General features: G+C 46.9%; 2 protein-coding genes across 3 annotated transcripts in view; one reads left to right on the top strand and one right to left on the bottom strand.

Moving 5' to 3' along the window:
* The window catches only part of LOC117891506, an 84271-nt gene that overhangs the window by 41366 nt on the left and 16302 nt on the right, over nt 1-26603 (bottom strand). The window lies entirely within an intron of this gene.
* On the top strand, nt 897-1587 carry LOC117891533. The gene is made up of 2 exons (XM_034797042.1): nt 897-1200; nt 1269-1587. The coding sequence occupies exons 1-2, from the start codon at nt 919-921 to the stop codon at nt 1482-1484; spliced, it is 498 nt and encodes a 165-aa protein (XP_034652933.1). The 5' UTR covers nt 897-918; the 3' UTR covers nt 1485-1587.

Below are 26603 nucleotides of genomic sequence, written 5' to 3'. Positions count from 1 at the left end.
CAACACACACGGAAATCCAATTGGAGCGAGAGCAAGACAATTGATCCAATTGGAACAGAAACAGCAGCCGCTTCGCCTCTTTCGTCACGGCGACAAATGAGTTTCGCCCCAAATTGAGTTACACCCCCCACTCCCGGCGAATGAATGCCAAATGTCATTGGCAAAAATAATCATAATCCGATCAAGTGTCATCGGAACTTCGACGTGTACAAGTATTCAGATGTACATTTTTGTATGCTAAATAAATATTTATTATGTTCTTTGTTGGTACATTTCCACATGGATTGAATGGCACAATTTGTTTCAAACTTTTAGTTTAATATTTTTATTGGGTTGCAAGTTGCAGGAACAAAGCACAAGAGCGAACCTCTTTTCCCATCACATTAAACTTCAATTATTTAACTTCTATCACCAATTTTAAAATAAATGAAAATACAGAAAGTTTCTTCAGCTAAAGTCCAAGCACAGCTTTGACATCGCAATGGGAAGCCACCGTCTGCATGAATTTCGCACTCATTTTGCCAGTCAAGCCTCAAGCACCCTTTGGATTTCTGCTACGTGACTTTCAGAGCATCGAAGTAGCTCCAATACTTGATATGAAACAATACAATACATAAACAGACAGTGACATTGACACTTCAAGTGGCGGCTGCCATGGCCGGAGAGACAAATGCAACCGAACGCACAGAGAGAAATCGATGGGCTTACTGGCCAAAAAGCTGGAGCAGAGGCTGCTGGTCGATAATGTGCGAGTCCTAATTGGGGACAAGTTCATTTGGTGCAATCAAACGGTGCTGCCCGCCTATTGCGAGCTGCTTGCAACGAGCCTTGAGCTCGGCGCCGCCGCCAAGCTGTCAACTGCCATGACACCCACAACGTTGGCCTTCACGTTGGCCTACAGCTGGACGACAAATAGGGATGCCCTGTGCCCCAGCAACGAGTTGGTCTCCTTGCTTGCTCTCTCTCTTCAGCACCCTGGAAGCCTTTGATGGCGCGCGAAGCTTCTCGGCGACGGAAGCCCACTGCTGCTACCTCGAGGCCATCGGGAAGGGCCCTGATGGCCTGGCCCAGCTGCTGCTGCCGCGCGTGAGCGAATCTTTTCTGATCTTGGTGGCAGCTCCCGTGTTTCGGCAACTCAGTGCGCAGTGTGTGTGCGGATTGTTGGGCTCCAATCATGTGGCGTCGCACTCAGAGATCGAGGTACTGCCATCTGCGCTCTGCCATCTCCCACTTATCCATTCCCAATGGTGTGTTCCCCCTGCCCCCAGGTCTTGTATGCCGCTGTCACTTGGCTCTGCGATGACTACGTGAATCGGATCAAACACATCAAGTCCTTGCAGCTGTTGCCAGCCTACCTTCTGCTCCACTGGGCGGACCATCTGGCTGAGCTCAAAGAGGAGCTGGCCCGGGAGCTGCGTGTTTGCCTGCGAGCGGGCATCGGGCCGACTCCTCCAGCGATTTGTGTGCACCACGCGCTTGGCTAGCCGATCCCAAGTGTCCCCACAAGGACACAAAACTCAATGCAAACATTCGCGCGAGCGTGCAGAACTTCATCGCTTACCTACAAATACTTCAAACTTGACAAACAACATTTCAAGATACATTTCATGCATCAAGAAATTGCCCTCCAAAAAGCCTCAACAAAATCGGAGAACTGCGAACCCCCAACGGGGGGTATTGTAGGGTAATACTTTAAGCGCCATTGGTCCTGCTTCGTAACATTATTCTAGGACCAGATCCAGTAATTTTTTGATAAACATTAAAACAAATACTAAGAAGATTTAGAAAGAAGTTGCAGTCAGTAAATGTTTGCAATTTGGATCTGGAAAATCAGGTTCATACATATTTATGTACATATGTATGTATGTACATATGTACTATACATATCTATGTACATATTGTGCTGAAAGCACGGCCGCACCTCTCTGTGACCCACATCTGTTATCCACGGCTGGGCATGGACTGCGGGAATACGCTTGCCAGCCTCCGGCCGCAGTCTGCGAGAGCGGATTGGCCCCCGTACCGCTCGGTGGCATCATAAAGCATGACCCCAATCGAACTGTTACGCTCGGGCCAATAAAATTTGATGTGCGGCTATTATTGGGCTCTCGTGTCGGCTCGTGTCCCTTGGCCCCACTCCCGCGGCAACCAGCAAACAATGTCACTTAGGATCGTTAGAGCACGCCACTACAGCACAAATATGTACAAGTATGTACAAGTATGTACAAGTATGTACAAGTATGTACTATGTACATATGTACATGTACATATATTCATTTTGTGTGCATTTCACTTGCTTTTGTGTGTTGGGATTTTATTTTTGAAGAGGAAACTAATTTGTTTCCGGTATTGATTTTGGCAGTGGGGCAACAGCCTTGCCAAAGGTTCAGCCAACCTCGAGCTGAGATGATGTCCAAAATTTATGCATAACTTTTTCCCGCATCCCGCATCCCGGCAGGCCCGACAAGGAGGAGGAAGAGGAGTAGGAGGAGGAGCCGCTGAATCTTTGATGGCCAAACACTTTGATTACACGCGCCGCCACCCGTTCCCCCGTTCCCCCCTTCCCCCGGCACTTCCGTCTCCGCATCCGTCCTCCTTCCTTATCCGAGCACTCCCCCTGCCCCTCCTTTTCGTTCTCTGCATGTTTTTCGCATTTTTTGCGCTTCGGTTGGCTCGGGCGATTCCTCGTGGCGTTAAGTACTCGAAAAAAGCAGAAGAGAAAACAGAGAATGAGAGAATGGGGAGGGGAGGGGGAAGGGGAGTGCTAAGCAGGGGATGAGTCCTAGGGCAAGCCGACACTGCCACCCACTCGATTTGCATAGTGGGGAGAGACACGAACACGAACAAGAAAAAAAGGCGCTGAAGCCCATTTGAATGCTGGAAGAGGCAGCCCGGTCCTGACAAGGCTCGGCACATGCAGGAGCACGCAGAAGACGAACCAACTGGACACAGGACATTGTCCAGGGCTTTCATTGGAGTTGCCGGCAGGCAAGAAGGAAATTTGGCCACAATGTTGGTGTCATTTGTGGGCCGGAAGCAAAAGCAACGCAACAAACAGTTAATTATTGTTATGAAAGCAAAGAAATCAACTCGAACTATGCACGGGTTCGAGCATCCAGCAGAGAGATTTCCCCATAATCTGTCACGTTTCCACCTAAGCAGCAGACGGACACGGAGACGGACACGGAGACGGAGACGGACACGGAGACGGACACGGAGACAAGTCACATATGTGGGCTGCCATCAATTTGCCATAATTTGCATCTGCTCCTCCTCCTGCTCGTCAGACAGCTGCCATAGAGTGTCGTAAATTGCATTAGAGCGCATTTGGCAGAACGAGTAGCAATACAAGAAGCATCCAAAGGACCACAGGCACACACAAACACAGACACACACACACACACGTACATTTGCATATATTTGTGTGTATTCTTTTTTGGGAATAAATATTCATGCGCCCACAAGAATTGCGCCAACGGGGGCCGACTAACACCTTCTGGCAGCAAAGTGCCAGCAAGAAACGAAACGGAAAACAAAAGGCAGTGGGCAAAGAGGAAGGGGAAGCAAAAAAATTAAATAAAATATGGGGGAATACCCCGTTGTCGTTTGCCGCTTGGCCCCCACACTTTATTCCCATTTCTGATTGTTTATTAGTGCGGCAAAGTCCAACGGGTGGGCCCAACACCGTCACCGACGGACGACCCCAGAGTGCGCCAGCATCGAGGAGCGTGTAGCGTGGAGCGTGAGGGCAGGGCAGGGGAAAGGCGTTTTTAATACCTTGGTACATTTATTGGCGTGTTTTACGCGCCATAAACTGAAATTCATAAACATTTTTTATGCACTTACATGTGTAAATGTGTGTTCGGTGTGCCTCGCTCCGGTCCGGTCCGGTTCGGTTCGGTTTTGGGTTTTGGGTTTTCAGTTTTGGTTTGCAGGAATGCAACGAGGCCGTCGCTTCCGCCGCCTGGGGCCGAGATCGAGCCAAAGGTAACATATATGTATGTATGTACATGTACATCTTTTTTTAGGGCCCAATCTTGCCTCCTGCATTGCGAAAATGTGGCATAAAATTTCATTTTATTGCCTACGTTTTGGGCATTGTGTGTGCCCGGGCACATGCTGGGCGTAGGGGAATGCGAATCTGCATGGCACTTGGATCCAGCGATCTTTATGGGTGCCACTGCTGGGAGATGCCCTTGATGGAAAGCGGTCCATCTGTGGGGACAACTGAAGACCTTCCACAGCCACGATATCCCCGAAAGTTGGGGGCATGCTCGCCGCATCCTTTTCTTAATCGTTCTCCCACTCCTCTGCTACTGGTTCTAGCTGGGAAGCAAGCACTTGCTAAGTGCAAGACTGTTACACAAACATTACCCATGCGCCGCGTGGGTGCCCCCGGGCCCGCAGCCTGATGTACGAGCATTACGTAAATGCCACATGGCTCTCGCTCTCGCCCCCGGAATGCTCATGCATATGCAAAGGAAGTGTGTGAGTGTGTGTATCAGTGTGTGTGTGTGTGTGAGTGTGGGTGACACTGATAAGCGCATTACGGGCTCGACTGACTTTTGCAGAGCATTGAAATTGCCCCACACTCGATTTGGCGGGAGTGCCCCCGTTGCCCCACCGTGTTGCCCGTGTCGCCATTTCTTTGGGGTGATAATTGAGCCAGAGGGCAGCGCCTAAGGTCGATAAGGTCAAAGGGGAATAGCTGCGAGCTGGAGCACAATAGAAAGCGGGCAGGTGGGTGGCAAGGTGAGAGAGTGCAGGAGTTCAGGAGCCAGCCACCTGCACACAATTGCAACTGGGATGGGAATTATGATGCCAACACACACCACACACAAACACACATGGTACACGTGCGTATTGTGCCACATCATGTGGCGGATGGCATGAAAATTGTTTTCATTTCCAATTCCAATTACTATTTTTATGTGCATTCATTGTCTGCAGAGCCACGCATGATTTTATGGCCACAATGCTGAATCAGCGCGAGGAAAAAGGGAGCGAAGAAGGAGCGAGGAGTCCGCCACTGAACTTGATTAATTTGATCAAGTTCGGGCAGGCGCAGCGGCTGGAGGCGGAAGGAGACTTGGGAGGGTCCTCGTTCACGTCCTCTCCTCATTCACTTTCCATCTCAATTACCTACTTTATATTAACAGCGCTGTTTCACTCTTGACTGGCCACCAGAAGCAGCTCCCATGACTGCTGCGCCACCACACCCCTGGGCCAGGCCCAGGCCCACAGCTCTGTGACTGCCACTGCCACTGGCACTGGCACTGGCACTGGCATGCCTCGTACGTGTCGCTGGCTGGAGCTGATGACTGGGCTTGGAATTGAAACAAATTCGAACATGGCTCCGGCAAAATGGCAAAAACCTGCCCCGTCACATCTACATAAAGCAGCAACAACAATTGCTGGCCATGAAAGCCATGAAATGAGTCCCCGCCACTCGAGGGGAGTGGAGAATCTGTTGACATGTCCATGGAGCCAAAATGAAGTGCACACTGAGACGAGCTGTACCAAAAAGAAACGAGAGAAAGTGTCGAGACTGGAGCTCAAGCTCTTGCCTGCAGTTAAATGTTTTGCAAAAGTGTTTCCCAGTCTCCCTGGTGCGGAGAGGCTGCCATAAGAGTTTAGGTTTCCCTTCAAGGGCCACAGCAGCGGCGCTCCTTGACTTTGCCGCACACTGGCAGACGGACGGACTCTGTCTGTGTGCTACCACTGTGCGCTTAAGAGGCGTTGAAATTAGCCCAACTCAAACCACCAAGCCGCCAAGCCGCCAAGCCACCAAGCCACCACCACCCAGCCAATCCAGCACACCGCCTCCTTCTCCTCATCCCTTACACTTTGTGCCGTCGCCGACGCCGTCTTCAGCTTCATTGTCAGCCTCGAAGCAGGCACCGACGCCAACGCGAGCGCTGGGCACGAGGACTAGGACGAGGACGAGGACGTTGTTCAAGTGGCGCTAGATAAATGCTAAATTCATGTCTGGCGGGCGCCCAGCATTATTAGACGGGTGCTTAGGCAATGCCCATGCCCATGGCCCCCCAATTGAAGGCTCTGCCCACCCCATCCAAGCCTGCAGCACAGCACCCTTGGCAGTACACGCTTTGGTGCACATTAAGACTTGTTTACGAATTTGCTTCAAACATAATTTCCCTCAAACAACTGAAGTGGGCCACATCTCTGGATGCTGGAAACTGGAAACTGGAAACTGCTGGAGCTGCATGTGTGTGTGTGTGTGTGTGTGTGTGTGGAGCGGGAGGGGGGAGGGCGCGGGGCAGTGGTGTGGCACATGTACGCACTTTAATTAGTTACCACCGCCGACTCCTTGTGTCCTTTCATCTGTCATATCATCGCCCGGACAACCAACTGTTGTGGGCTGGAGCCAGGCGGTTGCCAGCTTGCAAAAAATGCCAGCTGCTTGGCAATAATGAGTAGAGAGGAAACCTCAATGGCCAAAGCAGCAGCAGCAGCAGCATATTGGCCACGTTCCGCATTCCAGTGTCTTGATCTTCCCGTGCCTCTGCCTTGGTCTCTCCATTTTTTGGCACGCACTGCAATACAATCCCATTTGTATTTATAGCAGCTGGGGCAAGGTTCGGGTTCCAGCACACAAAATGTGGATGCCATCGGGGGGAGAGTCAGTAGATGGAGGCAGGAGGCAGCCGCAACCCCCGACATTGAGATTGATTTGATTTCATTAGTTCACACAGAGATCCTTTTGGATTCTTCTGTGGCTCTCTCAATGCGAGAATTTCGTTTGTGAGCTGGAGATGCATTCAATGAATTCTCCGTGTTCGAGTGCCTCAATCAATTTGTGAGTGCCAAATGCAATATGCTTAAATGTTTCTGTTTCTGTTTGTGTTTGTGTTTCGCAGTGTGGAGAATCTGCCAGCTCTTTGGCTTCGTCCCCAAGCGCTCAGAGCGACATACACATGTCTGCGCCTTGGGAACATCTTGTCATTGTTTTTGCTTGTCTGTTGCCTAGGCTGCTGCTGTCCTGCCTCTGCCCAGCTTTGCTTTATTTTATTTCATTTCCCCCTCCTTCTGGCTGCTTCTGCTGCTGCTGTGTGCCCTCTGGCTTGCCACTGCCCTAAGCCACAATTCTGCATAAAAAGCCAACAGCAGACGCCACGAACACCCACAGCAACGGCAAGTAGATGCCAATGTCAAGCAGCTCGAGCCTCTGCTCGGTCCGAAAAGCTCAAAGGGCAGCTCATTGCAGAATAGGACAAAGGGAGCCATAGACCAATGAGTCTGCCCGCTTGAGTAAATAAATATGAAAGATTCAAAATGATGGCATTTGCCTGGGAACGTTTAAGCACCAAATAAGCGATCCATTGGATCACTCAGTAATATTTGTTTGTGCCAGTTTCAGCTGGTGTTTGCTTTGCATTCTGCGATGGATTGATTGATTGAACCCTTCCTCGAGCGCTGTGGGACTGTCTAAAGCGGCTAAATGGCTGCTGAGAAACTATCCATTCTGAGGCCACAATCAGTCTGGGGGCTGGACAATGTCTGGGCTGTGTGTGTGTGTGTGTGTGTGCAGACAAATGACTTAATTACTTTTTCAAAGTCAGTTAATTAGCAGCAGCAGCAGCAGCAGACCAAATGAAAATGGTCAACGAAGGATGACACAAATGGACGACCAAGATGGGGCAAGCGAGTTGCAGGCAGGAAGCGGAGCGTAGTGGAAAATGGCAGTCGAAAAGTGGCACATAAATTACAAGAAATTGAAGTGGCCTGTGGGCCGAGGGGCGGGTCGCAGGTCGAACATTTATAAATGCTGTTAACACTGTTTAGCCTCGCTCCCCACTCAGCCGAATGACAAAAGTACAGTCCTAGTGCCATGATCGTGGGGTAAGCGTGGAATGAGCGAAGGAAACATCCATTGGATTGGTAAGCCATAAGACAAGGAAACTTCCCAGTAAAGTTATTATTTACATCTGTTTATACATACAACAAATGCCAACAAATATGAATACGTTCTGGGATACATTTTTTACTGGCCACGCAACTTGTTTTGAGCGTTTTGCAGCTCTCCATAAAGCCATAAAGAATCTCTGTGAACGGTCGAACTTATTTGTATGCTCGGGGTGCAGCTATTATGCATGGAGGATGTACATACAAAACACAGTCATGAAGACATTTTGGCAGCTTAGCACTTAGCTGGGTCCCAGTGGCAGTGGCTCGAGACGCCGAGCTAATTCGGGCGCCTGGGCACGCCGAATGCTTCATTAAAAGCAGCTCGAAGCAGCGGCACGGGCCGGGAGGAATGTTGATGACAAGTCCTTAAAGTTGAAAGCCTTTAGCTGCTCTTTATCAGCTGATAGCCAAGTTGTGCGTGTGTCGAGCATAAAAACTAACTTTGTGCTACTTAAAGTGAACTTAAAACATGAAACAACTCCCAAGTGGGTGGAGCGCCCCCCTCCTGGCACCGAGAGGGGTGGCAACAAAATGGAAATGCGTAGAGAAATACACGGAGCATTTAGAGCAGACGGTGAGGGAGTTGGAGAGGCATTTGCATCCGTTGAATGTGAATGTTCTCAAATGAAATTTGCAAAAGTTGAGAGCTAATGATGACGCTCAGAAGTGGCCACTTGATTTGACGAAAAGCGGCACCCAGCCCAAACTCCAGCACAATCCTCCACAATGCCTCTTGGCACTCACAACTATTTTTTCCAGTTCGGTGCTCGTCCAGTTGAACGTTTAAACTTGTCCCCTGCGGCCCAACTAGTCGAATGAGCGTTCGAGTCGCATTAGCACTACTTCCACCAATTTATTTCCTGTGGCCAAAAACCTCTTTTCGGCCACTCAAACTTTTTGCAGCTGCAACGCTGTCAGCCACTCCATCACCTGCAGGATGACATTGCAGAAATGGTTACCAAAATGAACTGAGGGACACAGCGGAAGGAGCAATCTTGCCATTAGCCAGCTCCACTGTGGGTGCCAACAAAATGAACCGAAATGTGCATTTAGATACATAGAATAAATATGTGTTAATGGGTTACAGGGCAGCCTCTGTGTGTGTTCAGTTTTGTGTCATTTCTGTGTTGGTAGCCGGTAGAAGTTCCCTCCCCGGAAGAGCCCTCAGGCTACTTCTACTCTTCATCTTCATCTTCCTCATCTATTTCTTCATCTTTGAGCTCTTGCAACGAAGGATTTGTGTCAGCCATCCGCAGTGACTGCTGACGCACATTGTTGTAATAATGATCAGAGTTGTAGCACAACATGAGGTGGGCCACCACATTCGATATATCTGTTGCGTCCGGCATGTCCATCAGGCACTGGACGCCCCAAAGAATCTTCCTGATGCTGATCGAGGGACTGGCAATGTCCGGATCGAACTTTGGCAGGGCCAAGTAGCGCTCCGAATTGACATTCGGGTGGAAAATGGGCAGCTCGAAGCGCACCTGCGGCAACGATGCCGGGTAGTGAGTGTCAAAGGTGAGCTGCAAATTGTAGCGCGCGTACTGCCACTCCGTCCCCTCCGCCCCAGGTACAGTGCAATTCCAGACCATATAATTTAGGGTTCCATCAAGCGATTCTACGGGATGGGCAGCAAATCCGTCAGCTGGTGCTTGACGCCACTCCGCGCACTCTTGAATCAAACGATGCAGCGCGAACTCGGGCATATTTCTTAACGTGTCAAATTGTGTTTTAAATTTTAATTCTGATCTCGAACGACGCGTGCTGCTACGCGTTCTGGTGCTCTGCTGAAAAACAGTACAAATTTGACAGCACTGCCAGAATATCGATACTTGTCTATCGATAGTTGAACTGCGGTTCTATGCTTCCAACTTCTATTCTCTTTTCAGGGTAAATTATTTAATATTGCTTGCGAGGCATGAGGCCACGGCAGGTTCGGTTGGAGAACAATCGTTATATATCGCACTCACGCAGTCCGGAAAACCTATCGATAGAAGGGAAAGCTTGTGTTGCATCTCTATTTCGCGGTTGTTTTGTGTTTTGTGTGTGTTTTAATAAATATTCCGATCTGCCACTCTTGGGCTTGAACGTGGAGAAAATTACCCATAATTGTCAGCGTTTCGCTCATGGCAGCCCCGCCAGCACTTTGGGTGACTTTTGTGCGGAGTCAACAGCATGGAATGGTTGCAGTGTGAAAAATTCATTTAAGCAGTCGCTAAACTACAGCATCATATATCATCCAGGGTGTCCAGGGAAGACGCCGCCACAGAGACCACGACCACACCAAAGGCAGAAACCAGAAGCCAGGCCAGAGACCAGACCAAGGTGAAGGAAAATTGGCAAAGAGCCCATGCCCATGCCCATGGCTATATACTTACAGATGTATGCATGTATGTATGTGTATGTGTATGTGTGCGGCAATGGGTAAAGCTATGCTCAGCGCCCAGTTCATAAATCATTAGGCTCGATTGTCTGGCTAACACGCTTTCACCCACTCTTGCGCCCGCTGCGGCGCCCCGTGTGGGCTGGTGGGCAACCATCTTGATAGTCCTGGCCTGGCACACACTAAATTAATAAAGCATTTTGCTATCTACCTCTACTCTACCCCACCACACACAAAAAGCAAGAACACACACACACACACACTAGAGGGAGCACAGTAATAAGAAAGGTAAGCCCCCAAAAATTGCACCTCAAAAAAAAAAAGATAATAAGCAATGAATTATCCTACACGCACAGCAGTTTCAAAAATTCACCTGAACACGGGGATACATACATACTGATGAAGTGGGAGACTTGGGGGAGGGGACTGGCCTCTTGGAATTTATCGCACGTTATGCCTGATGCTGAGAGTTGTAATTTTTCATGAAGAACCCCGGGACCAGGAGCCGCACGACACGCAGCCAAGGAGCATGGGCACGAGGGGGGAGCATCTACATACCTGGAAGATGGAGATGAAGCGACAATGCCCGACAGCATGTCTGACAAACGAGTAACGGTACACTGGGTAGCAGGCAGCAAGCAAGCGCACACACCCGACAAAAGTGTGCAAAGAGATTTGCGGAACAAGGAAATGTCTCGCACATCGAAAGGCACAAGTTCCCCATGCGCTCCCGACATTGAGCTCCACGAATGTGAATTTCTTTGCAAGACTTTCCATTTCACAAGTGACACTTTGGTCGCCTGTGCGCATATGGAAGATGAACAGATGAATAAATACGAGTATGTGTTAGCGCCTGTATGACAAACTTCATGAAAAGGATAAGCCGAGGGCGTTGCGGAGCGAACAACCAGCGCACAACTCCACACGCGCACACATAATGCAAGATTAATTTCTAATGTCGTTATAAATAAAAGCCTGCGTATTTTATAGCCTCACCCACTCCAGCACCAGCACCAGCCCCACTGTACTCCCCAACCTTACTCGACAAATGGCAGCGGGTTTTTTTGCTGTCGGATGTATGCTCTGGCCGCCCCTCCATGCTGGACATCCATGTGAAGGGTTGTCGCTGGACTGGTCTGTTCGGTGACTTATGCACGGCCACCAGCAGCGCTCTCCCCCCTTCGCTCTGCCAGGAAGAATAATGTTGCATTTTATGTCCCTCGAATGTAATTCGCGGATGGCATGCGGTTTGCTCGCATAATCTGATTTGGCGAGACACAAAGCGAGAGAGATTCGCGAGAGAGTGCAAAACCCATTGAAATATGACTATTAAATTTAATAGCAGGGCAGACATTCTTTCTTCTCTTCACTTTGGTGTGAGACGGCACCAAAATTGGAATACCAAATGGGACGCAATCATTCGCTGATGAAGCCGCACAAGCGAATTTGCTAATTAAAGCGGAGCTGGCAGAATTTAAATAAAACCAAACCGTCCACTAGGTGAACATAATTGTCCTAGCTCTAAGACTCATTCTACACCAAAATATTAATGATTTACTTAATCCCTTTTCGAGCATTTTAGCCAGCGAAAGAGGGCCAGCCAGCGCGCAGAAGGATCACACAATGGAGAGCGTTTGTTCTGGTCTGTATTAAGTGGAGTTTACAATGCACAAACAATATTTAAATTCATTTTCCTGTATCGCTAGGTTTTTCTGTTTCACTGAATACCTGGGAGCTGACAAGTAACCGCGGCACACGCTGTAATAATCGCTAATTGAGAACCCGAGTCACATGCGTAAACAGATGATTAACTTAACCACAAAACAAATGAGGCACAGCCCACAAATGACTCCTGCTGCGGTCGGTTGCTTGCACTGATCGATGGCGTGCGCATGCAGAGCAGGTAGGGCAGACCGCCCGCCCGCCTACCCGCCTACCTGCTTACCACACTTACGGCACCCACCTCTCCCTCTCCTTTCTCCTTGCCACGAATGTTCAGTGTTGACAACTGTGTTGGAAGGCGTGACACAAACAAAGGACGTGTCAGGAACACAGTGTTATTGCACTTGAAAATTAGACGTCTTTAATTTATAATTAATGTTAAGATTAGTCTTAAGTTAGAGATGGTTTTAGGTCTAAAAGTGACTGTGGAGCCAGCACCGATGCACCGTCCACTGCCCCTCATTGGACTAACCTCACAACCCACAAACACACACAATTTGGTGTTCCGAAAACAATTTCAATGTTCGCTCGGTTGGCATTAAAAATGAAAAGCCACACACAAATTATAATGCCACACTCTGTGCAGACATGCCGCCTGAAAAAATGCCCATGCATTTTCAAATATGTACATACATACATCTGTACATCTGTGTATCGAAATGTGTGGGGTGGTGGGGTATGGACTGTGGGTATTTGGCGGTTGATAAACCGTTTGCCTGGGCAATTATAAATGCATAAATGCATATGGCAAACGGTACGGCTTGCAGCATTAACGGAATTATTAGCCAAAGCACACGGACAGCAGCTACATATGTATGCTAGACGGGATGTAAGCTAATCAAATTTTCCAGGTGCCAACTAAATTGGTTTTTGTGGACGAAATCCGGGTGGGCAGGGAAAATAAACAGTGGGCAAAAGGGGACACAAAGAGTGCCGGCGAAAACGAGAGGAAATGTGCCTCTGGCTGCCACAGAGAACGGTGGAGAAGGCTGGCGATAGAGAGGTGAAGTCCCAGCCCCTTCCATTCAATTAGCCCTGAGTGAGGATATACATCAATGTTCACGGCTCCTCTTCTCGCTCTCTCTCTGCCCATCCATTCTGCTGTTAAGTGGGTTGATGAACTGAAATAAGGAGAGGAGAAAGCAGAGCAGAGGACCGGACCGGACCGTGTGCTGTGATGGGGGTCACCAGATGACCTGTGAGGCATATTCAGCATTTTTGGCCCATTGTCTGCTCATCACCAGCAAACCCACATTCAGCTCATCTTTCTCTCTCCTTCCTTTGCTCCTCCCTACATCTGTTCCTGCTCCAGGTCTCCATGTCTCCAGCATCTCGTCTGTGTTTCTGTCTGTATGTCTGGGCTGGTAGGACAATCTATTTAGCTTCTGCTTGCACCGACCTGGCCCTGGGCCTCGTGCCATATATTTTAATGTCATTGTCCTTGTTGTTCGTGTTGCTCCTTTAGCTCTTCCATTTGTTGCTGTTGCTGTTAGTGTGTAGTTGTTGCATTCCTCAATTTGTGTGCACACACCCGCCCCATCACATGAAGCTGTTGTCTCGATTTCAGCAACTATCCAAGAAACGAAAAACTAAATGCACGCCAAAGACCTACGTACCCTACCCCACATCCAGTGTACTATGCCACATTTATGATTTATATTTATGAGCACCGATTAAGTATAGCATAAATGCAAAAGATGCAATAAAAACACAAGTGCAATGCACATCTGTGCAGAAGAGTGTCGCAAAGGCTTCCTGCACATCACAATACCCGTTGCAGGGCCATGGAACCAGCCCTCCTGGTCGACCTGTGTGTGTTTGTGTGTAGTTTTCATTAACCTTTGCCCCAAATCCCCCATTAAGGAACTTTAATTAAATGAACCTGCTGCCTAACTCAGGGATTCTCAGATTCTTTAAGTGAAGCAACCAAAGCTCCAGGCATGTCCCTACTTCAAGGTGAAATACAAACAAGTTTTATAATTCGAAATGCATTCAAGTCAATTAGCACATGAGGCTGACGTTTAAAGAAGGAATTTAATTTAATGATAGTATAATAGATATTTAATTAATATATGTTCAGATAGTTCGATTTGGACTGAAGTTACCTTGATCAAAAATAGCCAGGAAGCTGCTTAAGTTTCTCTTGTTTTTTTTATAGTTTTTCAATTATGATTTCCACAGAATTTACGAGCCAACAAAGACAAGAAAAGGGTTCAGCCTTTTTGCCACCTTGTGTAAGTGCGTAGCTGCAGGAACATCTGGCTTTGAAGGTCTGCCAAAACTTCCTATGAACTGCTTATAAATATATCAGACATGAAGTGAACCCCCTACCCACGCACACATTCCATCAGAAGCATACAATTTCGCTGCACAACCCAGCGACTTTAAACAGCGCTTCAAACTAGTCCAACAAAAATGACAGGGAGAGAGATGGCGAATGAAGTGCTCAGGAAAACATTTTCAGCGCTTAGTCACGCTCAAAAACTTTTTTCGAATAATATTATCTGTAAAGCGCAGAGTACAAAAAAAAAAAGGAAGAAAGAAAAGGAAGAAAAACAGATACTTAAATACGCCCGCGTACACGCCCACACGCTTAACAATTCAATTTGGGCAAAATACAACAACAAATTGGGAGGGAACGAGCGTGGGGAGGAAGAAAGTTCGGATAAAGAAGGCAAGAGATAAAAATTCAATGGAGTCCAAATTTGTTTTGGGTTTTTCCACTCAACTAAAACTTGGCCTGTCCATGGGCTTACGGATATGTGGATGTACATGCACATGTGCATATGTACATAGTATGTATGTATGTATGTATGTACATATGTACTGTGGGAATGTATTGCAATCCTCTGCTGTTGTCCCGTGGCTGCCTTTGGTCCAATGGTTTAATTGTTCAACTTGGACTGCACTTCAAGCCTCACTCCCCCCGTTGCGTCCGTGCTCGTTCCAACTATTTCACCATTTGCAGCCACTTCAGACACTTCATTCAAGCGCTTTGGTCCAAACTTTGTTTCCTCTGCTGCCGCCCCTAACTGTTGCAACTGCATGTCAAGAAATAAGATAAAACCAAATACATTTCACACCAAACATGCAGAGCACAAATAAACACAAATGTCAGGCAGTAAAATCAAACAAAATGAATCTAACTAAATCCAAACTAAAGTGTTCAATGTGGGGAGTTGCACATGTCCACGGGTACACACATTCGCACACGTGCGTTTCCCTCTGCACTGCAACACTCAATTAAGGCAACGAGACAAAGAGTCAAATAAACAGCTTCTCGAATTTGGTTTTAGTAATATGTACATTTCATATTTTTCTGTGGTTTAACCTGTAGTTTCGTTTGTACAAAGGATTTTCAGTTGTTCTTCTGGTTGTTCGGTGGGGTTGGCTGAGAGATCTGTTTCTCAGCGTAGATTTGGGCCTGGCGACAGATACAAGAATTGTACAGTGGCCGCTTGGCTATGAACATACAGAAGGCCACAGGGTTCAGCATCGCATTCAGATCCAAGTCCGGATATGCCAGAATATGCTGAATGGCGAGCATTATCATGCGCACGTCCAGATTCTCGCGCAGAAAGTGCGGCTCTAGCATCCCAGTGGGTATTTTTAGGTAGCGCAAGGAGCCAACATTCGGATGGAAGGTGACAGACTTGAAGCGCACCAGCGGCAGCGAGCGTGGATACAGATTGTTGTAGTACAAGCAAACGGGATAGCGCCCGAGCTCCCACACCGTAGACTTCATGCCCGGCACGACGCCTTCCCATGCCATCCAGTTTAAGGTTCCATCCTCGTTCTTGGTCGGACTGGCGGCAAATCCCGGGATCGGATTTAGTTCGAACTGTTTCAGTTCGGCCTTCATGCGATTTATAACAGCAGTCGACATCTTCTTCAGTTTTTAATTTGCAACTTAGGCTTTGCTTTTGGTCCAAATGTTGTTACAACGCGCAGCGTGGCTAATATGCATACATTTTCCAACACTGTAAGCACATAGATACAGCACTGTGTCTACCGATATGCGGTCAGTCGATAGTTTTCTGTTCCCACTCAAAGGGTTAAATTAACACTTTATAGTTCGCAATCCAATGTATCCCAACAAATCTCAACGGACTTCATCTCAAATAAAATATCTCATTCCACTTTCGTAGTGCAAATTTGTGGTGAAGAATATGTTGGGCAATATTTAGTGCTGTGCAAATTGCAAGCCCACATATCGCCCAGCGATCGACCTAACAAGATTGATAGGTTCGAAGGCAATAAATCATTCAATTAAATAAACAATTATGGTGTCATTATATTCTTGATCAGCGTCTGCGACTTCTTTGCTCATACCTTTACCAATATATATATATTTTTTGCAACCCAGGCGATAGTATCACATATCGATATACCAAATAAAAAATTGACATACACATACAAAGAAACTAAACATAAAAAATTGACAAGAAATTACCTGCGCCAGACGGGAAAGCAATCCCAAAGATGCCAGGGAACCCTCGCCCGCTGCCTGGAGCTGCCTCAAGGAAACCCAACCACGGAGCAGCCAAACAGAAGGACACGTCCGGCGTTGATTGGGGAATTGTAGAAGATGCAGCAGAAAACTGATACGCTATGTGATCAAAGAATTGCTCTACGTGCCTCGATGATCATGCTCACCCTTCAGCGTTTCGATCCTCTGCATCGCCTTGACTGAGAAGCTTGGCCCATGATACAATCAAAATGGAAATGCCATTCGAAAGAAATGCTGCAAGGAAAAGCAATGGGCCGCATATTCTGATATGCTGATGTGCGGTCACCTCTTTGGGGATAGCTGCATTCGGGAATGAATGCCCGGTATGGCACGTGTATGCACGCGTTTATCAAATACGTCGCTTGTACCCATAGTAATAAGACAAAAAACAAATAAAATGTATCCATAAGTATGTGCATTGACCACAAGCATTTGTGCATATCTGGGCTGCAAGTGCAGGCTGTTTTATATACTGTTTCGTGTACCCTGTGTCCGATACCTAAGAGTATGTTTGTTTGTACATATGTACAATGTACATCCATACGAATAGAGTACACCCTTTTACGCCGCGAGTACCGTGCATAATGGTGTACATAAATAAAAAGCAAACACAAAATAAAAGTACAAAACTTTGGGAATTTGCATGCGAAAACAACGCAATGCCGACGTGGAAAATGGCAAAGCTGCCACACGACAACAGCAACAAAGGCAACAACCAGATCCAAAGTACAGGAACAACTGCAATTATTCAACAATTTGCAAGGCTGGATGTGGGGGGGTGAGGGGCAGTGGCCTTTTCGATGAGCGGCGGTGGAGAAGGAAAAGTTCTTCAAACTTTTTCCATACAAAAGTGTGCTCGAGCTTATACACAATATTACATACATAAGTACATAAAATTGTGTGTACATATTACGAAAAAAAAACAATAATTTCTTTATGTTTTTCTGCAGTTCTGTTTTTATTGCAATTTTTAAAGGAGAGTTCGGAAGAACTGCTTGCAAATAATAATGAATGTTAGTACCAAAAGTAAAGTAAATATTTTTACAGATTTAAGGTGCACATCAGAATGTTTGTATTTACATATGTTATGGACGTCCAGGGTTCTTTGCTACCAGAAAATTCAGTTAAAATTGAGTTTGAACAATTATTAAAGAAATGTTCTAAATTGTCTAAAATATTGATGACCTTTTAAATTAATTGCCACAAATTTACTCAACGGAAAAATCAATTTCAAGCTGGGCACACATTTTTGCCAAGCCCCTCAAATATTATCCATAAAATGGGTGTAAATATGTAGATGCAGGACACTTTTTTTATGTACACTGCCATAAGCTTGCGGTAGCAAATTATGTTCTTAAACAATTATTCTATTTTATTACATTTGAAGAGCTTTTGCACTGGCTTTGACCTTAATTTCCAACGCAAATTAATTAGCGCGTTATTTGAAACTTAACCGGATGGTTAATTTGATTCCTTAAGATATCCAATGGTTCTGCCTCCAGCAATGTCATCAAAAGTTGAGTTGTGAAATTCCAAAGTGTTGAGTCCGCATTAAAAGGAACGCCTGATATTGATGCTATGGTCACAAATTATTTTCGAGCACAAATACTAATTTCGATTTGTTTTCTATTTAATTTATTATTTATGTATTGGCTTTGCGACACATCCCCTTGCTAACAGGCAAGAGTTCGACCCAATTGAAGTCATCTCGCCGTCTGGCGAGACAATATATTCATTATGTGGATCCCCCTAAGGCGTACAACTTCCTCGGGTGAGTAGGTCTTGAGCTGGTCCACTGGTTGCACTCATCCCCTCAATGCCTGGGACTCACGTAGTTTTTTCACAGTTTGTTCCCTGTCCAGGTATGTCTTGTTTACAGATCTTTTTTACTGATTCTTTTTATCCGAACTTTTCTGTTTGTCGGTTGTCGGTTGTCGGTTTATTTTGTTGTCGTGGCACAAAAATTGTGTGGCTGCGTCCGATGCAGTGATTTTACTTTGTTGCTGTGCTATGAAATATGAGCTTGAATTAGGCAGCCATAGACAGCACACACCCATAGATATAAGCACACACATACACACACACACACACACACGCACACGCAGATACGCAGTCACGCACACCGAAAAATATATTTGTGCAAAGTTTTCATATATTGGTGTGCCTGAAGTGAAGGGGCCCCGGCACGGACCTGGCACTGGCACTGGCACCGGCATGGGCGGCAGAAGCTGATAAAAAAAAAAAAAGAATGTAAGAGAGAGCCAGGGACATATGTCCTGCAGGGATTTGGCTGGCTACGGGGCTCCTGCGGCTCCTCCGGCTCCACTCGCCCCGACACCGAAGGTGCGACAGTCTGTGTGTGTGTTTTTTGTCAAATGTGCACTCATTTCTGCTGAAAAATTGAAGTACATGCATGACTGCTACAGCCTGTCACAGGTTCCAGCCCTCCCCACCCATCACACGAAGCCATCCAGCCGCCAGGATGTGCCAAGCTTTTTAGCTTGTAGTGTTTTTCTTCTCTGCTTTTCCTGTTCTCCCCTTTCTCTTCTCTCTTCTTTTTTTTGCAGATTTTATAAGATTTCCGGTCACTTCACTAATGAGTTTTACAATGCCTCGTAGCACAGACACGCTGCCACACACTGCTAGCGAATATTGTTGATACAATGTCCTTGGACAAACAATCCTTAAATCCAATCCTTGCCTACATAAACACACACACACACACACACACACCGTCGCAGATGCCTGGCAAGTGTGTGTGAGTGTGTTTAATTTAATTTCCTATTCTTCATCTCTGTCTGAGTGTGTGCTGAGTGTAGGGCAAGAGAGCGTACATGAAAGCGGAAAGGGCTTTCCCATTGAGCCGTGTCCCTGTTTGTCTTTTGTAGCCCCAAGCCGGCTCCGGGGGTCATCATTTATGGAGTCCGAAACCCCCCAAAAGAGCTTTGCCAGAAGGGAAAAAGTTTACATCGTTTAAGTGCTTAATTTATGTTGTTGGACTAATTCATTTCGATGGCCAGAAGATAAGTGAAAGAGTCCAGAAAAACCAGGTCCCAACAAAAGGTAAACTTCGCTCCGAGCCTGAAGGAGTTACCATAATTGAGGTAAAGCATTTGCTGCTCTCCTGCTCGAGCCTGAGAGCCTGAGTGGCTCGAAATGGGTTTTCAACCATTGTTGATTCAATTTTGGGGCCACAATTTACAAAGAGACTCTCCAGCCGTTAAAGTGCCACACAGTTGCTAAAGCTAAAGCATACTCTCAGGCCCATCGCAGAGCCAGTCCCAGTCCCAGTGCCAGTCCCATGGCCAACATAAGCTTTAACTCCCACACAACCACAAATGATCTTGAGACGGAGTATATGGGCAAACTCCTTAAAGTATTCAACACCATTTGGCGGCAAACTTTATCGGGCTTCGGTGCGGCTTGCTCAACTTCTTGTGGCGAAAGTGATTCATTCATAATCTGAGCTTGTTGCCCCAACTATTCTGTGCATATCGCTCACCATCTAATCCAAGCAGATAAAGTTCATTCATAATCTGAGATTGTACTCATATATAAGTAATGTTTAAATGTTCTACGGGAATTACCGTGTTATTTATTGATCATATTAAACAAAGGAATGAGAGATTAACTTCCGCAAGGCGAGACTTTGTATGTCATCACCACTCGGCTGATAATTAAAAACTAACTTAAGAACTCTAAACTTCCAACTTGCAGACCCTTAGCTGCCGGCCACGGCGCTCGTCGCTGCCCAGCAAAAGTGCTGACCTTGCGCCTCGTGTGCGGTGTCCAGTGGCGGCCGGCATCCGGCGATCGCGACGACGGCGATCCCACGGGTGACGAAACTGCTTATTTTACAATAATGCAGAATTCGTCCCACCCAGTGGTAAATTTAGTTAACTCTTGTTAACTACTCCCTCCTTCAAGACTTGACCGTCCTCGGTCAAGCTCATGCTCTTCGGCATCTGCTCGATAGCGACGGTGTTACCCTTCTGCTGCCTGCGCCGCATCCACCAGGAGACGCCGATTAGAGCAGCGCACCCGACCACGCCCACGACAGCGGCCAGTACTGGACCGATCGTAAGGTTTGTTTCGACTTTGGTCAGGTGCTGCAGATTTTCCTCGTTCAGCTTGTGAAGATACGGCAGGCTCAACAGCGTTTGGTGGCGGGTGACATTAATCCTCGCCGAGGTAGCTACGCCAGGTACTCTCTTTGGCGCATTGTTGAAGTTGGTGTATTTTGTCCCGTTGACGTGAGCGACTTGGTCAAAGGTTACCAAGAACGTTCCCGTAACATTTCGCTCAGGGCCGTCGTCGGTGGTCACAATGGCGGTGGCATCGTTGATTACCACGATACCCTCATCTATCTCCAAGATCGGGGGCAGGTTATTTGGCTTGGTTTCGCAGTGGGCCACAGCGCCAAAATGCAGTTCTTGGGCGCAGCTATTCGCCGGTGCCTCCTTGCAGAAGGCTAATGATGGGGGCCCCTTGCATGATGAGACAGCGATGATCTTGCTGCCGCACTCTGCTATAACGTCCTCAGGTAGATGGATCGTTACGCCTTTGTGTGCTACTGGGAAGATGGTTATTTTCTTACAAATGAGCTTAGGTCTAGGCATTTCGATTACAAAGATGATTAATTCCTTATTAGCTAGTGCTCTCACATTACCAGCGTCCAAAAGTTGGGCTACACTGATATCGGTGGAACCTTTCCTCAAAATCGCCTCTACGTCATCACTATCGATGATAGCCGGATTTACGATATTTACTTTAGCCAGCGTAGTGGCGATCATTAAGTTCTGCAATTCGAGCGTCATCATTCTGTTTCTGGTTAAGAGTGTTTCATATAGATGGGCAGTGTTAATTTCTTCCTGCTTGTTTACTTTTAATAATTGGTTAACGGTTTCGGTAAGGGCATTTATCTGTGCTTGAGTCCTTGAATTTATGGCTATCTGTCTATTGTTTGCATTTATTAAGTCATACTCGACCTGTCTTGTCTGTTGAACACAACGGCTTATTTACTATACTTTCTTTTAACTTGTCCTAGTGGACTTGAACTTAGAGCTATGAATCCTGATTTCCTAGACCTAATTCCTTATCTACCTCAAATTGTCTTTGTGGACCACCCTCCCTTTAATAAGAACGGTGGTTCCCAGGTCTGCCTCTACCTTTTGTTCGGCGCAGAGGGGAGTTAGTTTGTTCCCTAACCTCCTGTTGGTTTTCACCAGGACCTGCTCGCCTACATCAAAGGTCCTATTTTGTCTGGCCGGGTTGTTCCTATCTAGCTGTTCTTGTTGGGCTTTTGCTAACTTCAACATAATCTCTTCCCCAAGGTCGCAACTTGCATGGACCACATCCATAGGTGTCTTGTTTGTGACAGAGTGGATGGTTCGATTGTATTCGATGGTCGCTAGAATAACTAGTTCAACCGTATCGTCCACCTGGCGTTGCAGTTTTAAGCACCTGGCTATTTCTAAGAGGGTGCTATGGAAGCGTTCCACCTGTCCGTTTGACGTGCTGTGCAACGGTGGGGCATTCGCTACATCAATGTTGAACTGGTTCTTCAATAAAGACCGAATGGTCTCTGAATTGAAAGCTGCCTCATTGTCACAGTAGATGGTTCTAATAGCTGGGAAGGTGTTTATCAACTGTAAAATTGGTATTTTCACGTCTGTGATCGTGCGTGAAGCAATCTGCTGCGTTATTGCAAACTTTGAAAATTTGTCAATTGCAGTGAGGAAGTACTTCCCTGCAGTGGAAAAATGTCGATATGAATCAACTCGCCTACCCTTGCCGGAATTGGAGTCACCCCTAACTCTTGCTTCCTAGGGTGCCGGTCATACTTGGCTTTCTGGCATATCCTGCAGTTTATCACCACTTCTGCTGCGATTTTTTTCCATCTTTGGAAAATAATAATCACGCAGTACCTGTTTCGCATTCTCCTGGGCTGCCCTGTGCGCCCGATTGTGTTCAGCTGTCATTATCTCTCTTCGCTCCCCGTCGTTGGTGATGTCCGTCACCAAGGTCTTGCAAAATCGAAATTTTGTGTCCGGAAAGGCTCTTACGAGATCGTTTTGCACAAACGCCAAAGTTGGCAGAGTGCAGTGAATGGCGTTCACGACTCCAGGCTTTACCACTTCCTTGATGGACGCAAGAAGTGTGTCTCGACAGGCAAAGTCGATCTTGTGACGGGTCTTTTCGGAGAAGAGGATGTGAAACTGCTTGGAAGGGGTATTTGACTCCTCCAGGATTATCTGATTCCTGAAGCAGTTTACTGGTCTGTCTGTGGCCTCAATTACGTAAGTGAGCGAGGCTTCACTATGAATTGTTGCTGCGTCGGATCGACTCTGGCTTTCTAACGCATTAATGTTTTGTCGTGATAGCGCATCCGCTACGTGATTGTCCCTGCGTGGTTTGTACAATACCCTTGCGCCGCATTCATCGATTCTCGCCTTCCAACGTTTTATCTTGGAATTGGGGTTTCTATCTGAAACCGCGAAAATCAGTGGCTGATGGTCTGTGTAGATGTTGATGTCACTCTTTCCGTACAGGTAGTGACGAAGCGTATCTAGGGCCCAGACTATCGCCAGAAGCTCTCTTTCATTGGTCGCATAGTTTAGTTCTCTGTCTTTCAGAGTCCTAGAAATCATGGTTATGGGTCTATTATTTTTTGCGACAGGACCGCCCCGATGCCACTGGATGAGGCATCAGTGGTTAGGTCGAATGGTTGGTTGAAGTCTGGGTAGTGGAGGATGACGTCTTCCGACGCCAAAATGTTCCTAAGTTTATCAAAGGCCTGTTTCTGAACTTCATCAAACTGTATGGGAATGGCTTTCGAGCGTTGTTTGCTGATCTTACCATATTCCCCCTTCAGAATGCTAGAGATAGGTCTTGCTATCTGAGCGAAGTCTTTTATAAAACACCTGTAGTAGCTGGCAAGACCCAGGAATGATCTTACGGCAAACAGGGTGGAGGGTTGTCTAAACTCCTGAATAGCCTTGACTTTATCGGGGCTTGTTCTCGTGCCCTCGGTTGACACCACAAAGCCCAGGAACTCCACTTGTCCCTTGAAGAACTGGGATTTTTCCTTCGACACCCTCATGTTCGCGTCGTGGAGGCTGCCAAGCACGGTGTCAATGTCTCTGACATGATCCGTCTCACTTCTTGAGAATACAATGACGTCGTCAACATACACGTAGCATATCTTACCGATATGCTCCCGTAATATGTCATCGATGGCCCGTTGAAAGATGCTTGATGCATTCCTGAGACCAAATGGCAAACGGCAGAACTCATATTTGCCTCCGTTAACTGAAAATGAGGTCTTTTCACGATCGCGTTCAGCTAACGTGATTTGGTGGTACCCTGACTTCAGGTCAAGGGTAGTGAAGTATCTTGCCTTCCCCAGATTTGAAAGTATCATAGAGATACAAGGCATCGGGTACTTGTCTGGTATGGTTTTGAGTTAAGCTTGCGGAAGTCTATGACTAGCCGCTTCTTGCTTGAGCCCGAGTCGTCAGTGCCTTTCTTCCCAACAACCCATATGGGGTTGTTGTACGGAGACCTGGAAGGCCTAATGATTTTGTTCCGCAATAGGTCCTTCACTTCATCATTGACGAAATCAGTGGCTCCTACAGGGGAAGGGGTACATTTTCGAGTAGATTGGTTCTTCATCCTCGGTTCTAATCGTGGCTACTACGGCTGTGTTGAAGGGTAGCATTTCAGTCGGATCTGCAAATGCCTTTATACGGCTGGACATCATTCTGAGAAATTCATCCCTAACTGCCGGCGGGACCTCGATGTCGTCCACTTTCGTAAAGTTAACGCTGGGGCATTTGTGGAATAGGATCCTTTCAGATTCCTGTCCAAAGTGGAGATTTTTAGTCCCCAGGTTTATATTGACGCCAGCTTCCGTTAGCGTGTCGAGCCCTATGATGCCATCAAAGTTGACAGCTCCGGCAAGATGAAGAACGGGCATTTAATGCCGAATATGGTTAGAAAACATTTTTTTCTACTTTATTGAAGCCGTGCAGGGGATTTTACAACAAATGGGGCTTCTACAGGGACAATTCCCTTGAGTTCTTTTAGTGGTTTGATATAATTTTTAGCGGCCCCAGTGTCTATTAAAAGGTTTAGCGTTCTCCCTGCTACTGTTCGTCTGACGAACGGGAGCAGGGATTTTCCCCAAAAAAAAAATTGACAGTATCACTGTCGTACCCTGCACCATTGTCCTCATCAATCTCCGCCACTGCTTCCGATGCTAACTGTTCGTATTGTTGTTCGTCCACCTGAGCGAGGTGATCGACCCTCTGCCTGCGCTGGTCGGAGAATCTCTGGGATCCAGCTGGCCTTTTATACGCACCCTGTTGGTGCCCGTTATTAGGGTTTGCTGTAGCCGGTAGGCCTGGGTTGTGCCCCTGTTGCTTTTGAAAGGCAGTTGGCTGACGGAATTTTGAGGAAGACGGATCAACATCCATCATCTCTACTTTGTCTTGGCTACGGATTCCACCCGTTTGGTGGTTCCCCTGATTGTTCGTGTAGAACGGGTTCTTTGATTGTCTCTTATAGTGATCGGGCTCATTCTGTGCGCCCTGCTTATATTTTATTCGGTTCTGTGGTTTGTTTTTAAAAGCTCTTGCGTAATTTGTTGCAAAATCGAGCCTATCATGGTTGGCCTCAATTTCCTGCGCCAATGCCAAGGCCGACGGCAAGTCCGCAGGCTGTGCCGCAAACAGTGTATCCGTGAGGCCTCTTCTTAAGCCCGAAACGAAGACACGGAGTGCGTCAGCCCTATATTTTTTCGTTAATGTATTGCGCCTGTGCGGCGTCTTGTGACATAATTGTCTTGTTCGTCAGAAGGGTGAGCTTCTTCTCAACCTCCTCGTAGAAGTTATTAATGGATAATCCACCCTGCCGTAGTGTGGCAAGCTCCTGCTCCAGCAGGTGTATCGGACGCTTGTCCGAATATGTAAAGTCGAGACGATTGATGATTGCCTCAAAGTTCAACACTGTGTTGAACGACGCTAAGAGTGAGTCAGCGGGCCCTCTAATCTTGTTCCTGATTATTAAGACCGCTTGATAGTGCTTCGAGCTTCCTACAAAACCCTCGTACAGCTTATAGGCAGCTTTTGCTGCCTGGCGCCAGGAAACATACTGCTCCTGGGCCCCATTGAATTCCGGCAGCGTTTTTACCGCATCCAGAGCTTCGTCACATTGGACCGTTCGATCCAATGTGACCGCCTCGTAGGCCCTGGCCTCGGGAGCCTGAACTCTTGCAGCCTGCAGCTGGTCAGTTACAGCCTGCAAACGCCGATTAAAGTCAGCTTTTTGTATTGCTAGCGCAGAGCTGACCGCCGCCTCTATAATGGCTTTGATCTGATCAGGGTCCATTCTTTCTACTCTTTCCACGGGTTCTATTTCAAGGTTTAAACTGAGTCCGCCGAACAATCTCTCTAAATCAGAAATAGGCATAAACGGAATTTTTTCGGTCGCCCCTCCTAGCGTTTCGTGTGTCTTGTTGTGGGTCAGATCAAGCTCCGCCGGGCCGTTGTTACTGTTTATTTTCTTAAGGAATCAAATTCAAGTTCCCTCAAACACAGATGTCGTTGTTGTTGCCCGCCGACAACAATGTATTTATGGTGCGGTGTTATGTTTCTTACTTGCGCTTAGCGAAAAAAAAAAAAAATTAAAAAATTTTTGTTTGAGAACAATGACAGTCGAATATTTTTGAATATAAAAACGTTTTATCTGTTTGGTTTTTGTTTTGTTTTTACTTTTTTCTTTTTGGGCGATAATTGAAGAAAAGTTTCACTTACATGCTCCTCTTTTATTCTCCTCCACTTGGTAAATTATTTCTTATATTATTCTGCGTTGTCCTCCTCTCTCTTCTATCGTCGCCGCTGCCCAAAGCCGTCCGCTCTGGTGTAACAGTTTGGGGTTAATTAGTGGAGCTTTTTAGTGCAATTGTTGCACGCACTTTTTATGTTCGTGTTGTGAAGCGGGCGTTGTCTCCGCGCTTCACTGTCTCCACGTCTTCTTTTTTTTATTTTTTTATTT

This window comes from Drosophila subobscura, chromosome A (assembly GCF_008121235.1).
Source record: "Drosophila subobscura isolate 14011-0131.10 chromosome A, UCBerk_Dsub_1.0, whole genome shotgun sequence".
NCBI lineage: Eukaryota > Metazoa > Arthropoda > Insecta > Diptera > Drosophilidae > Drosophila > Drosophila subobscura.
This window is presented reverse-complemented; position numbering and strand designations above follow the sequence as displayed.